General features: G+C 43.0%; 1 protein-coding gene across 1 annotated transcript in view; it reads left to right on the top strand.

Moving 5' to 3' along the window:
• The first annotated feature begins 353 nt into the window (after positions 1 to 353).
• The window catches only part of LOC148137587 (putative G protein-coupled receptor 139), a 44,666-nt gene continuing 28,726 nt past the window's right edge, over positions 354 to 16,293 (top strand). Inside the window, exon 1 of the mRNA XM_087982096.1 lies at positions 354 to 597. Coding sequence (XP_087838222.1) covers positions 354 to 597 — 244 coding nt within the window. The remainder of the gene's footprint in view (positions 598 to 16,293) is intronic.

A 16,293-nucleotide genomic window follows, 5' to 3' on the forward strand; every position in this document is an offset into this window, starting at 1 on the left:
TGTCAACATTCCAGCCAGAAGAAGTGCTATTTTGACATATAAAGGCTGTCGTGAAAGGAGTTAACAGGACATGGTTGTTCAGAGACTGAATGATGTCAGTCTCCGTGGATCTGAACTGTGTCAACAGAGGGTTTCTTTTGTTCTGTGGATAAGCAACTTCTTTCAATATGTTGCATCATTGTCTCAGCGGTCGCGTCATCATCATCATGATCAGGATTAGCAGAGAGGGAGAGATCAGTATCTGAGAATAACAATTGGGATGTTCTAACAATTTATAAGAATCTGACAATAATAGAGTAGAACATTACAAGAATGTAACATAATGTGAGAACGAAGATTGGAATATAACAACAATGGATCAGAATCTGAGAACGATAGAATGGAATATTACAAAAATGGATCAGAATCTGAGAACCATAGACCGGAATGTTCCAAATATGGATCAGGATCTCAATGTTCAAACAATCGACAGAAGTTTATCCTATGGTTTTTTGTTGGTTTCTCATTATTGGAAATGGATAGTGTGGCGGATAGAAGGTGTACTCATGATTATTCAGGCAGGTTACTATCCCATCCTCGCTATTGTTGGTGTTCCTGGTAAGTTTGTCTCTGTTCATTAATTAATTCTCTAAACCATTGTGAACAAAATCGCGTTTTCTGTTATCTATAGTTGGGGAAGACGTGAACCATTGTATTCACTTACATTCACAAACTTCATTTTTATTCCTTTGATTTCATACCTTTCACTAGCAAATATATGAGGAGGAACAAAACATTTTATAACAACGGAAGCCCCATTTTATCCAACGCTGATTTATATTTCAATATTCCTTCCCTTACTAAACCTGTCCACTACCACCACCATAATACATTCAGTCTTCACTTCTTTTTCAGTGCTTTTTCAAAATAAACCATCGTCTTGATATTTGAGGTGACAGTGATCTTCCAATCACTCCTCCAGCTACAAATAATTTGATAATAAACTTATTATTCTCTTTACCTGGGCTTGTGCTGGTGCAAAATGTGAAGCCGCGTTGACTCGAAAATGAGATGTTACAGATTTCTGTCACCTCTTTCAGCATAATCTGTAAAATCACACATGGGTACAGAACTGTGCTATCGGTGCCCATGAAATGGCGGTTCTACGGAACTTTTTTATGCTCGAACATGTGATTCCTAGAGTGCGTAACGTGTCCATCATCTCCCAAGTGCAGTGCCCCGATGTGTTCACATGGTGACGGAGGCTGTTTGTCCCCACTGAAGGGAATCTTTGCAGTACGGGACAGAGTAACTGATAAAAGTGAGAAACTTTGTGAGATTAGAATTAATAAAGATAAATTAGACGAAGAACCTAATTCAATGGAAGGTTGATACGATGCTGCACCAGACTAGTCCATTCCATAGTATTCTGGAAGGTGGCAAAAGAGCTAGTGAAATAATTAGAGAGTCATCCCTTTGGTCCATGCCAAACATCACCCAGTCTAAATTAGTTTCAACCGCCTGATCTTCCTCCCAATCCCTCCAAACATTCCCTCATCATATATTTCTCGAAATGTATACCGAAGGTTGTAACTACAAGAAAGAATCGTTCATTATCCTTTAAAGTTGTTCCTAATCTGAAAAATCGAGAAAGTAGTACGCCGTGAAACAAAAACAAAGTAACTTAACGATAGGACAACTTGATTTCATTTTTGCGGAAATATTAGAATCATTACAACAAATGTTATCATTAGATACTTGGGGAATTACTGTCAGGCTATAATTAGGGAAGAGAAATCACCTTTGATAATCGTGCCACAAGGTATTGTCATTAACGCATCTGCAAGTAAGTGCCAATTGTAGTGGTGTATTTGAGTGTGCAGAAGACATTTGACATGTTGTTCCACAATGAAAGAAGGAAGTCAGAATCCAAGGGTTAGGGGCGGAAATACTCCATGGATTAAGAATTGGTTCATGGAAACAATAATGGAAGTGGAATCCTTTTCTAGACTGAATGCCGTTACTCATGAAGTATCATTTGTATCAGTATTTGGACCATAAAACCGTGGAAGACATAGTAATGAATTGGAGGTTGGACCAAATAGTACACATCTCACTTGGTATTTATTAAATGGTGCGAGGTTCAGAAGTATTGCTTAAAGTGAACTGATTGCCCTTGATCGTGTGTGTGTGTGTGTGTGTGTGTGTGTATGTGTGTGTGTGTCTGCGTTGCACAGTGCTGCTGTCATTCGGAATATTGCTTTTAGTAATACACCTCCTGACACAATAAAGCCTATTCACGATCCACATTCAAATGTCAGGAGCGTGACGGAATATGACCCATGAACTGGATGGTTATGTAATGATGGTGAACCTTTAACAAAGTTATTTTCACATTTGCAGCTTTTTCAGAGTTGTCGTAAATTCAGAGTTTTCACAGTGTCTAGTCAGGATGGGTTTTCGGGGCCAATTTGATTATACCTATAAGAAACTAACTCAGGCAAAAAGCTTTCACGATTACACAAAAATCTTGTTTTATGAAAGGGGAATGGCGAGTTCTCCGCCCTCAACTTAAATTTGGTTTGAGCAAGCAGTCAGTTTCTGTGGCTGCTGATCAAAGTGACAAATGGATGCAAGAAGATGTTTCATGCTAAATCTCTGCATCTCTCGCTCCCCTCTACGACACAGACCTTTTCGTTTAAGGGGTGGCTATGGGGCTTGTTGCAGGCATTTGGATCAACATCGTTAAGTTGGGATAGTCTTGTTTATTTTCGGACACGTTAAGTTATTCTGCATTATGTTCGCTTTTGTTTGTGCTTCATTCTGTCGTGTGTAAATAAATTATGGTTTGTTTGAAGCTGTGAAATTTTGAACAGCGGAATCACTCCTAAAATTTCCACTGTACACTTGATGAAAACAACTGGAACATTCAGTATCTCTGCTGGCTTGTTGAAATGCATTGAGGGTACCTGACATGATCCATAACAGATTGGAGGCTGGTTTGAGGATTTTTCCATAATTCCAATTTGAGATTAGCGTTGCTGATCTCAAAGGAAACGAGTGACAGGTGTTAATGTCATTTGTTGTGTGTTGAATTCGTTTGGTTTCAACATTGCTGGGATAGCTGTCTCAGATACTAAGAGTTTTCTGGCTGTGGATGTAATGATTCCGGGAACTTTACAAAAGGTGAATAGCTGACAATAGCTGACAGTTTGGAGTTTGAGCTGTCTCCTTCCGTGAGAAAATGAGAGATAATTTCACCAAATCTCAGCATATAAAATTGCTGGAAACATGATCAGAATGTTTAGAGACGACGATAATTCAATTGAAAATAAATTGCGTTAGAGGAAAATTGAAGGAAAGTGCGAAAGAAATGGAACTGTTTGAGTTCCGGTTGAAAGCAGAGGAAAGAGAACAAGAATGAATCACTTTTGCAGATTCAAAAGAAAAAGGAAGAGAAAGAGACAGGAAGAAAGAGAGAAGAGAGAGATAAGCAGACCGAGAAAAGGAAGAAAGCAGGGGAGTTTGAGCGTCGGGCATTGCCAGATAGGAAATTCATTTTAAAAGAATGGTAGACGAAGGCTGAATGTAAACTTAGTGAGGAAAAGCGTGAGGATGAGCAAACCTACTGTAGCGAAAGGACGAGTGAGAATCTATTTGAATATATTTACGCATTACATAAATTTGTCAAGAGGAACGGAGAAAACCTCTTTTTTGAGGAGGTGGTTATACAGATGCACTGGCTCAAGACCACGCAGGTTCTGTTGATCCACACAAAACCTGTAAGTAGATCTCGTGAGGTATTTGCATCAATGCAGAGGTGGAATCTGAGGCGTATAGGGAGATGAAGGAAACCATTTAAAGTGCACATGAGGCTGTGCCAGAAGCCAACAGACAATGTTTCAGATATCTAAGGAGGCACCCATGACAAACATATGTTGAGAGGCTCAAGCGAAGGGATTTTGACAGGTTGACAAGCGCATTAAAAATTCAGCACATTTATAACGTTCTTACAGAGATTATTAACTTGAAAGAGTTTAATAATACACTTCAGGAAGTAATAAGAACTCATGTGAGAGGACACAGAGTGAAAATGACAACATTAGCAGCTGAAAGGGCTGATGATTAGGAGATAGCCCATAAATCAAATTTTCGCTTCAAACATCACTTTCAATCTGTAAGGGATAGAAATTGGAGAAAAGATAAATCCTCACGTCGAAAGGGAAAGAGCGATATTGGTGAAAAGCCTGGGAATCTTACTAAAGAGTAAAAAGGATGTCATTGAAGCAGATGTAGATGTTAATAAGCTCGGGTGTTTGCACTACAATAAACTACGTCACGTATAATCACAATGTTGGCGTGTTAAGAAAATAACTGGATGCCTGATGTAGGAAAACAAGATATGTCAGTGAATTCAGTGGGACGAAACACAGTGGCGGCTAAAATGCTACACCAGAATGTCAGATATGGACGCGGATTCGTTAAGGAGTGACTGCCAAATCTGCTTAAACCTCATGCAAAGATGAAATTTGCTTGCATAGGCCAGCAACAGTATGTAAGTACGTTACAATACTTAGAGACACAATATCCTATGATGTTGAATCTTTGATGTTGAAAAATGAGTAGATAGGTACCTCTGACGGACTATTGTCAAGAAACGGTAGTCGTAATGGGAATTTACGGTGAGAAAAAAAATCTTGAAATTACGTCGAGTGATTTCTGAGTCTCCAGCGAAGAGTGGAGATGTCATGGTAGGAGTACTGGGAAAACTCTCAGTTCCAGGAAGAAAATTTGTCCTCACTGATATAAGGGGTTCACAGATAGGAGTGCTATCGAATGTGGTTGAAAGGCCATTGGAAACTCAGGCAATCTAAATATTGTGGGACATATATGCTGGGTTGTTTTGCGGACTCTGGGATAACAAGGTCTAAATGTCAACAGTTGAAACACGGGAGATCAAAGAGTACAGATAACAAAGTTGAAGTTGTCATGGACTATCGCAGAACCCTCAGAACAAATCCAAGAAAGTAGCTCTGTCCCTAACTTTGATAATTATTTTAAGCCAGAATTTCTTATTATTTAGAAAGCCATAACTTGATTGGATATCGTCGCTGTGGCCTTCTCAGGGGCAGGTCATGCCTCAAAAACCTTATTGAATTCTTTGAGGATGTGGCAAAATACATTGACGAAGGTAGGGCAGTGGATATGGCGTTCAATGATTTTAAAAAGGCGTGTGAAAAGGTTCCCATTTGTTGGCTCATTCAGAAAGTAAGGAGGCATGCGATGTCGGGAAATCAGCATTGGCTGGTTCATAGCAGACAGTGTGTGGTAGTAAATTGAAAGTATTCAGCCTTGGAGTTGGTAACCAGTGGTGTTCTTCAGGAGTCGTTTCTGGAAGCTCTGCTGACTGAGATTTTTACAAAGGACTTGCATAAGTAATTGAAAAGTTGAGTTAGCCAGGATGCCGAAGAAACGATGGTTGTTAGAATGGTTGATAGTCTGAAAACCTCTTGTAGGTCGCAACGGGACATTAACAGGATCCAGAGATGGTTTGAAAAGTGGCATTTGGAGTTCAACCTGGATAAGTTGTGGTAAGTAGGTAAGTGCTGAATTTTGCTTGTTGTATTCTTTAGACCCAGTTTTTTTTAAATAAAAGTTAGCTTTAGAGGGATGGCAGTGAAGGCAGTGCAATGTTCCTCCTGCAACATGTATGAGGTGAGGGATGCCATCGACGTCCCTGCCGATTACACTTGCAGGAAGTGCACCCATCTCCAGCTCCTCCAAGACCGTGTTAGGGAACTGGAGCTGGAATTGGATGAACTTCGGATCATTCGGGAGGCAGAGGGGGTCATAGATCAGAGTTATAGGGAAGTAGTAACTCCAAAGATGGCAGATAGATGGGTGACAGTGAGGGGGACTGGGAGGAAGCAGCCAGTGCAGGGACCCCCTGCGGCCGTTCCCCTCAAGAACAAGAAAACCGTTTTGGATACTTGTGGGGGGGACGACTTACCAGGGGTAAGTAACGGGGCTCAGGTCTCTGGCACGGAGCCTGTCCCCGTTACTCAGAAGGGAAGGGTGAAGAAGAGCAGAGCAGTAGTAATTGGGGACTCGATAGTTCGGGGCACAGATAGGCGGTTTTGTGGGAACGAGAGAGACTCACGTTTGGTATGTTGCCTCCCAGGTGCAAGGGTACGTGATGTCTCTGATCGTGTTTTCCGGGTCCTGGAGGGGGAGGGGGAGCAGCCCGAAGTCGTGGTCCATATTGGCACCAACGACATAGGTAGGAGGAGTGCCGAGGATGTTAGACAGGCTTTCAGGGAGCTAGGTTGGAAGCTCAGAGTTAGAACGAACAGAGTTGTTGTCTCTGGTTTGTTACCCGTGCCACGTGATAGAGATTCGAGGAATAGGGAAAGAGAACACTTAAATGCGTGGCTACAGGGATGGTGCAGGAGGGAGGGATTCCGGTTTTTGGATAACTGGGGTTCTTTCTGGGGACGGTGGGACCTCTATAAACAGGATGGTCTACACCTGAACCTGAGGGGCACCAGTATCCTTGGGGGGAGGTTTGCTCGTGCTCTTGGGGGGGTTTAAACTAACTCTGCAGGGGCATGGGAACCCAGATTGTAGCTTCAGGGTGCAGGGCCTGGAGTGTAGGGAGGTTAGGAACATGGCATCAATTTCCAAGGAGGGTACCTGTAAACAGGAAAGTGGCTTGAAGTGTGTATACTTCAATGCAAGAAGTATACGAAATAAGGAAGGTGAACTTGCAGCGTGGGTTGGTACCTGGGACTTCGATGTTGTGGCTATTACGGAGACATGGCTAGAACAGGGACAGGATTGGCTGTTGCAGGTTCCAGGATTTAAATGTTTTAGTAGGGTCAGAGGTGGGGGTAAAAGAGGGGGAGGTGTGGCATTGCTTGTCAAAGATAGTATTACAATGGTGGAACGGACTTGCCATCTGAGGTAGTTTGGGCTGAGGTTAGGAATAGGAAAGGTGAGGTCACCCTGTTAGGAGTCTTTTACAGGCCTCCTAATAGTCCTAGAATCATTGAAGAAAGGATAGGGAAGGTGATTCAGGAGATGAGTGACAGTAATAGGGTGGTTGTTATGGGGGACTTTAACTTTCCTGATATTGATTGGGAAAGCTATAGCTCAAGTTCGTTAGATGGGTCAGTGTTTGTTCAATGTGTGCAGGAGAGTTTCCTGACACAATATGTAGACAGGCCAACAAGAGGTGAGGCCATACTGGATTTGGTTCTGGGTAACGAACCAGGCCAGGTGTTAGAATTAGAGGTAAGTGAGCACTTTGGGGATAGTGACCATAATTCGGTGATTTTTACTCTCGTGATGGAGAGGGATAAGTGTGTACTACAGGGCAAGAGTTATAGCTGGGGTCAGGGAAATTATGATGCGGTGAGGCATGACTTAGGATGTGTGGCTTGGAAAAGTAGACTCCAAGGCAAGAGTGTAAATGATATGTGGAGCTTGTTCAAGGAGCAACTATTGAGTGTCCTTGATAATTATGTACCTGTCAGGCAGGGAGGAAAGGGTCGTGCGAGGGAGCCGTGGTTTAATAAGGAATTGGAATCCCTTGTTAAATGGAAGAGGGCGGCCTATCTCAAGATGAGACGTGAAGGTTCAATTGGGGCGATTGAGAGTTATAGGGTAGCCAGGAAGGACCTGAAGAGAGAGCTAAGAGCAGCAAGGAGGGGACATGAAAGGTCCTTAGTCGGTAGGATTAGGGAAAACCCTAAGGCTTTCTATAGGTATGTTAGGAATAAAAGAATGACTAGGGTAGGAATAGGTCTAGTCAAGGATAGTAGTGGGAAGTTGCGTGTGGAGGCGGATGAGATTGGGGAGACACTGAATGAATACTTTTCTTCAGTATTTACTCAGGAACAGGGCATTGTCGTCGATGCGAATACTGAGTCACAAATAAGTAGAATGGATGGCTTTGAGGTATGTAGAGAAGAGGTGTTGGAAATCCTGGAAAAGGTGAAAATAGATAGGTCCCCTGGGCCTGATGGCATTTATCCTAGGATTCTCTGGGAAGCAAGGGAGGAGATTGCAGAGCCATTGGCCTTGATTTTTATGTCCTCTTTGTCTACAGGAGTAGTGCCAGAAGACTGGAGGATAGCAAATGTGGTTCCCTTGTTCAAAAAGGGGAGTAGGGATAACCCTAGTAACTATAGGCCGGTGAGTCTCACTTCTGTTGTGGGCAAAGTCTTAGAGAGAATTGTAAGGGATAGGATTTATGCACATCTGGATAGGAATAATGTGATCAAGGATAGTCAGCATGGTTTTGTGAAGGGCAGGTCGTGCCTCACAAACCTTATTGAATTCTTTGAAAAGGTGACGAAGGAGGTTGATGAGGGGAAAGCGGTAGATGTGGTATATATGGATTTTAGTAAGGCGTTTGATAAGGTTCCCCATGGTAGGCTACTGCAGAAAATACGGAGATATGGCATTGAGGGTGAGTTGGAGGTTTGGATTAGGAATTGGCTGGATGGAAGAAGACAGAGGGTAGTAGTTGATGGCAAACTTTCTTCATGGAGTGCCGTCACTAGCGGTGTTCCGCAAGGATCTGTTTTGGGACCATTGCTGTTTGTCATTTTTATAAATGACCTGGAAGAGGGGTTAGAAGGTTGGGTGAGCAAGTTTGCGGATGATACGAAAGTCGGAGGAGTTGTTGACAGTGAGGAAGGATGTGGCAGGTTACAGCAGGACATAGAGAAGCTGCAGAGCTGGGCAGAAAGTTGGCAAATGGAATTCAATGTAGCTAAGTGTGAGGTGATTCACTTTGGGAAGAATAACAAAAATATGGGGTACTGGGCTAATGGTCGGATACTTGGTAGTGTGGATGAGCAGAGGGATCTGGGTGTCCATGTACACAGATCTCGGAAAGTTGCCACCCAGGTAAATAGTGCGGTGAGGAAGGCATATGGCGTACTGGCTTTTATTGGTAGAGGAATTGAGTTCCGGAGTCCTGAGGTCATGATGCAGTTGTATAAGACTCTGGTGCGGCCGCATCTGGAATATTGTGTGCAGTTTTGGTCGCCATACTATAGGAAGGACGTGGAGGCACTGGAACGGGTGCAGAGGAGGTTTACCAGGATGTTGCCTGGTATGGAAGGAAGATCGTATGAGGAAAGACTGAGACACTTGGGGCTGTTTTCATTAGAGAAAAGACGGTTTAGGGGTGACTTGATTGAGGTGTACAAGATGATTAGGGGGTTAGATAGGGTTGACAGTGTGAACCCTTTCCCGCGTATGGAGTCGGGTATTACAAGAGGGCATAGCTTTAAATTAAGGGGGGGTAGATATAGGACTCAAGTTAGGGGTAGGTTCTTCACTCAGCGAGTCGTAAGTTCATGGAATGCCCTGCCAGTAGCAGTGGTGGACTCTCCCTCTTTATGGGCATTTAAGCGGGCATTGGATAGGTATATGGAGGATAGTGGGTTAGTATAGGTTAGGTGGGCTTGGATCGGCGCAACATCGAGGGCCAAAGGGCCTGTACTGCGCTGTATTCTTCTATGTTCTATGTTCTATGTTCTAAGTATGAAGTGATTAACTTTGGAAGGACGAATTTGAATGCTGAGATTACTTTTAAGGGCAGGATATTTGACAGTGTGGTGTAAAAGTGAGACGTTGGTATCTCGGTCAAAGTTGCCAGTCAAATTGATCGAGTTGCAAATAAGGCATATAGTGTGTTGGCTTTCAGTCGCGAGAGGGACCGGGTTTAAGTGACATGCGGTTATTTCCCAGCTCTGTAAAGACCTGGTTCGATCACACTAACAATATTAGGTTAAGCTTCAGAGATGCCGGTGTTGGACTGGGGTGTACAAAGTTAAAAATCACACAACACCAGGTTATAGTTTAATTGGAAGCGCACTAGTTTTCGGAGCGACGCTCCTTCATCAGGTGATTGTGACAATCACCTGATGAAGGACCGTCGCTCCGAAAGCTAGTGTGCTTCCAATTAAACCTGTTGGACTATAACCTGGTGTTGTGTGATTTTTAATATTGGGTTAGGTTCTGGTCGCTGCATTATAGTAAGGATGTAGAAGCTTTAAAGTTGGTGCAGAGGAGTTTTGCCGGGAAGCTGTCCGGACTATAGTGCATGTCTTATGAAGAAAGGTTCAGGAAACTGTATCGTTTGTCACTAGATTGAAGAAGGATGAGCGTTGGCCTGATGGAAGTGTGTAAGATGATGAGAATCATAGATAAAACTGATAGTCAGAGATTTCCTTCTCCGGGTGGAAATGTCTATCACTGGAGGACATAACTTAAGGTGATTGCAGAGATGTTTACAGGAGATGTCAGATGTAGGTTCTTTACACAAGGAGTGGTGGGTGCATTGAATCCACTACTAGTTGTATTCTTAGTGTCAGATATATTCGGGACTTTTATCGACTCTTGGATACGCACATGGACGAAAGTACAATGAAGCTTATGTAAGCTTGTTTGATCTGCTAGTAGGAGAAAAGGTCGTTATAGCATCGATGACCGAAAGCTCTGTATTGTGCTATACTGTTCTATATTCTGTGTTCTATACCTCATATTAAATTGGGCAATAAAGAAGATGTCAAAAATTAGAAAAAAATATTGAGTTACTTTCTAGAGCAAAAATTCGATATGCCCCGCAAGAGTACATAGTGTCGCATAGGGAGATGTTTAAATAAGCTTGGATGTACGAACCTGATTATGCCTAGTGTGGATGTAGAAGATACTGTTCCGATTTAGCATAATCCACTAAATATGGCTCAGTTTCAGAAAGAGATCTAACTCATCCTCCAAGACGGAATAATCCAATTGAGTTAAACTGATTGGAACTCATCCATATTAATAGTGTCGAAATCAGATAGTATCTGACTGTAATAAGTGAACGATCGCAACTTCAATGCAGTTATGAAGACTGTTGGATGTCCGACTCTGTGTTTGGAAGGCAGGGTTGAAAAGGTTGGGCAAACATATTTCTCAGATGGACTTGCTCAAAGGACATTGGCAAGTACCTTTTCCAAAAGACTGAATAAAGTTTTCGGTTTTGTAATGTTGAATAGACTATATCAATTCAAAGTCATGCTATTTCGTACCAAATAATGTGCCTGACGTATTTCATGGATTTACCAATAAAGTCGTTTCTGGATGACCAAATTGTGCCACATACATATAGATAATGTGTTAACTTTTCGTCAGACATGGAAGAATCATTTGTAACATTTACCAAAACTGTTCGATTGACTTCGTTAGGTACGCTTGGTTTTCACCTTGGAGAAAGTGAGAACTGCAGATGCTGGGGGTCAGAGCTTAAAAATGCGTTGCTGAAAAAGCGCAGCAGGTCAGGCATCATCAAAGGAGAAGGAGAATCGACGTTTCGGGCATAAGCCTTTCTCCAGGAAGGAGGAGCATTCTCCTGCTCCTTTGGTTTTCACCTTGGTAAAAGTGATTTTTTTCCGAAGCCCAAAGCATCTTCCAAGGCCATGTTATTGTTCATGGACAAATGGACCCACAGGATGAAAAATAAAGGTAACTGGGAGCTTTCCATCCTATCGAGCAATGAAACTGATTGGATTTCATTGAAAATTTATACCAAATTTTAACATTGTGGCTGCTCCAAACACTGAATTGCTCAAGAAAGGCAATGGGTTTCAGCGAAAAGGGGACTGTTAGAAGGCATTTGACAGCCTAAAACGTGTGTGAACCTCTGCCCCAGTTTGAGACAGACAAATTAATGCAAAGCCGTTCAAGGTAGCTATTGATGCGAGTGTTGTGGGTTTCAGTGCTATGTTCACGCCAGCAGACAACGAGAAGAAAGAAAAGACCTATCAGGTATTTCTCAAGATATTGAACATTCATCAGCAGAAATATTCGATAGTCTAGAAGGAGACTTTGAGCTTGTGGTTGGCATCATAACTTTTTAAATGTTTATGCGACGAGTAATGCATCTGAGACAATCATATACACGAATCATAACTCATTGGATTTTGTGGAGAAACGTAAGGACAAACATTCCAGAAAGGTTATTTGGAGCTTGTCGTTACAGTCAGTCAATTCGATGATTATGCATGTGGAGGACTAGAAATCGTGAATGGCGACGTGTTTCCGAGACTTGGATGAGAACGAGACTTCGATGACAGGAGTATAGCAGGTTGCAATCGGATTTAGTGTGCATGCTTGCATGTTTGAAGCAAATATCATCGAGATGAATGTTGCAGTGCAATGAGAATTTAAGATTAAAATGTTTTAAAATGAATATATCTTTAGATATTGTTGTTTCGTTTTATCAGGGAGGAGCTGTGATGATGCTACTCCTTCAACAAGGTTATGTTGTCATTGGGTTTTGTTTCAGAGAGGTCGTATTGGAAGACGTCCGGGATTTCAAGTCTGGATAGGTTTTACGGCCAGTTTGATTATAGCTAATAGATGCTGCCTAAGAAAAAAGGCTTTCACTTGGAAAGAAAATCACTTTTGCACGGAAAGGGGAGCAGCCAGTCCTCTCAGCTCAAATTTTCTTCGATCTGGTTTGCTTTTCGCAAGCAGTCAGTTTTGTGTGGCTGCTGGTTAAAGGAACAGTGACATGAAATAAGGCGTTCCATGCTGAATCTCTCTGCCATCTCTCTCCTGCAATATTCTGTGTTTGACTTTACCTTAAGGGCTGTTTATTCGGAATACTTCACCGATTTGAGGGAAAAAGAAGTATTAAGTTGAAGTAGTCTGTTGGGTTTTTGGCTAGGATAAGTCATTCTGCATTGCGTTCTCGTTTGTTTATGTTTCATTTAGTACTCTGTAAAGAATTTTGTTTTGTATAAAACAGAGGGACTTTACCAGATGTGCCACTTCTGAAATATTCACTATAGATATCGTGAAAATAACTCGAAAAGCTGTGGTATGGGCTAACTTCGTGAAATATTGCGATGTTTCCTGACATGGTCCATAACAGGTTCAAATTCAACAACACTCTTGAAGCTCAACAACATCCAGGAATAAGTTAGAGGATCGACGGGTATTACATACACATGTATGCACCCCCTCCACAACCAACAATTAACAATAGTGTCTAACATCTTCAAGATGTATTTCAGAAATTCACCAAAAATCCTCATATTTCACCTTCGAAAGCGAGGACCACAATATAGAACATAGAACATAGAAGAATACAGCGCAGTACAGGCCCTTCGGCCCTCGATGTTGCGCCGATCCAAGCCCACCTAACCTACACTAGCCCACTATCCTCCATATGCCTATCCAATGCCCGCTTAAATGCCCATAATGAGGGAGAGTCCACCACTGCTACTGGCAAGGCATTCCATGAACTCACGACTCGCTACCCCTAACATCTGTCCTATACCTACACCCCCCCCCTTAATTTAACACTATTCCCCCTTGTAATAGCTGACTCCATACGTGGAAAAAGATTCTCACTGGCGACCCTATCTAAACCCATAATCATCTTGTATACCTCTATCAAGTCACCCCTAAACCTTCTTTTCTCCAATGAAAACAACCCCAAGTGCCTCAGCCTTTCCTCATACGATCTTTCTACCATACCAGGCAACATCCTGGTAAACCTCCTCTGCACCCGTTCCAGTGCCTCCACATCCTTCCTATAGTATGGCGACCAAAACTGCACACAATACTCCAGATGCGGCCGCACCAGAGTCTTATACAACTGCAACATGACCTCAGGACTCCGGAACTCAATTCCTCTACCAATAAAAGCCAGTACGCCATATGCCTTCTTCACCGCACTATTTACCTGGGTGGCAACTTTCAGAGATTTGTGTACATGGACACCAAGATCCCTCTGCTCATCCACACTACCAAGTATCCGACCATTAGCCCAGTACCCCATCTTTTTATTACTCTTACCAAAGTGAATCACCTCACACTTAGCTACATTGAACTCCATTTGCCACCTTTCTGCCCAGTTCTGCAGCTTATCTATATCCCGCTGTAACCTGCCACATCCTTCCTCACTGTCTACAACTCCTCCGACTTTCGTATCATCCGCAAACCTGCTCACCCAACCCTCGAAACCCTCCTCCAGGTCATTTATAAAAATGACAAACAGCAATGGTCCCAAAACAGATCCTTGTGGAACACCGCTAGTGACGGCACTCCAAGATGAACTTTTGCCATCAACTACTACCCTCTGTCTTCTTCCAGCCAGCCAACTCCTAATCCAAACCTCCAACTCACCCTCAATGCCATACCTCCGTATTTTTTGCAGAGGCCTACCATGGGGAACCTTATCAAACGCCTTACTAAAATCCATATACACCACATCTACTGCTTTCCCCTCGTCCAACTCCTTAGTCACCTTCTCAAAGAATTCAATAAGGTTTGTGAGGCACGACCTGCCCTTCACAAAACCATGCTGACGATCCTTGATCACATTATTCCTATCCAGATGTTCATAAATCCTATCCCTTACAAATCTCTGAGATTTTGCCCACAACAGAAGTGAGACTCACCGGCCTATAGTTACTAGGGTTATCCCTACTCCCCTTCTTGAACAAGGGAACCACATTTGCTAGCCTCCAATCTTCTGGCACTACTCCTGTAGACAACGAGGACATAAAAATCAAGGCCAATGGCTCTGCAATCTCCTCCCTTGCTTCCCAGAGAATCCTAGAATAAATGCCATCAGGCCCAGGGAACTTATCTATTTTCACCCTTTCCAGAATTTCCAACACCTCTTCTCTACATACCTCAAAGCCATCCATTCTACTTAATTGTGACTCAGTACTCACATTGACAACAATGTCCTGTTCCTGATTGAATACTGACGAAAAGTATTCATTCAGTGTCTCCCCAATCTCTTCAGCCTCCACACGCAACTTCCCACTACTATCCTTGACTGGACCTATTCCTACCCTAGTCATTCTTGTATTCCTGACATACCTATAGAAAGCCTTAGGGTTTTCCTAATCCTATCAACTAAGGACCTTTCATGTCCCCTCCTTGCTGCTCTTAGCTCTCTCTTCAGGTCCTTCCTGGCTACCTTATAACTCTCAATCGCCCCAATTGAACCTTCACGCCTCATCTTTACATAGGCCGCCCTCTTCCATTTAACAAGGGATTCCAAATCCTTATTAAACCACGGCTCACTCACACGACCCTTTCCTCCCTGCCTGACGGGTACATACTTATCAAGGACACTCAATAGTTGCTCCTTGAACAAGCTCCACATATCAATTACGCCCTTGCCTTGAAGCTTACTTTTCCAAGCCTCACATCCTAAGTCATGCCTCACCGCATCATAATTTCCCTGCCCCCAGCTAAGACTCTTGCCCTGTAGTGCACACTTATCCCTCTCCATCACTAGAGTAAAAGTCACCGAATTGTGGTCACTGTCCCCAAAGTGCTCACTTACCTCTAATTCTAATACCTGACCTGGTTCATTACCCAGAACCAAATCCAGTATGGCCTCACCTCTTGTTGGCCTATCTACATATTGTGTCAGGAAACCCTCCTGCACACATTGGACGAACACTGACCCATCTAACGAACTTGAGCTATAGCTTTCCCAATCACTATCATGAAAGTTAATTTCCCCCAAAACAACCACCCAAAAACTTTCACTCTTTTCTTGAATCATCCTCGCAATCCTTTCTTCTACGTTTCTAGGACTATTAGGAGGTCTGAAAAAACTCCTAACTGGGTGAGCTCACCTTTCCTATTCCTATCCTCAGCCCAAACTACCTCAGATGGCGAGTCTTCACCCATCGTCCTTTCCACAGCTGTAATACTATCTTTGACAAGCAATGCCACACCTCCCCCTCTTTTACCCCCACCTCTGACCCTACTAAAATATTTAAACCCTGGAACCTGCAACAGCCAATCCTGTCCCTGTTCTACCCATGTCTCTGTAATAGCCACAACATCGAAATTCCAGGTACCAACCCACGCTGCAAGTTCACCTACCTTATTTCGTATACTTCTTGCATTGAAGTATACACACTTCAAACCACTTTCCTGTTTACAGGCACCCTCCTTTGAAATTGATGCCATGTTCCTAACCTCCCTACACTCCAGGTCCTGCACCCTAAAGCTACAGTCTGGGTTCCCATGTCCCTGCAGAGTTAGTTTAAACCCCACCCCAAGAGCACTGGCAAACCTCCCATCAAGGATACTGGTGCCCCTCAGGTTCAGGTGCAGACCATCCTGTTTATAGAGGTCCCACCTTCCCCAAAAAGAACCCCAGTTATCCAAATACCGGAATCCCTCCCTCCTGCACCATTCCTGTAGCCACGCATTTAACTGTTCTCTCTCGCTATTCCTCGACTCTCTTTCACGTGGCACAGGTAACAA

The sequence above is a fragment of the Chiloscyllium plagiosum genome, unplaced genomic scaffold (assembly GCF_037043375.1).
Source record: "Chiloscyllium plagiosum isolate Xiang-an unplaced genomic scaffold, Cpla_swu_hap1 HiC_scaffold_42, whole genome shotgun sequence".
Lineage (NCBI taxonomy): Eukaryota > Metazoa > Chordata > Chondrichthyes > Orectolobiformes > Hemiscylliidae > Chiloscyllium > Chiloscyllium plagiosum.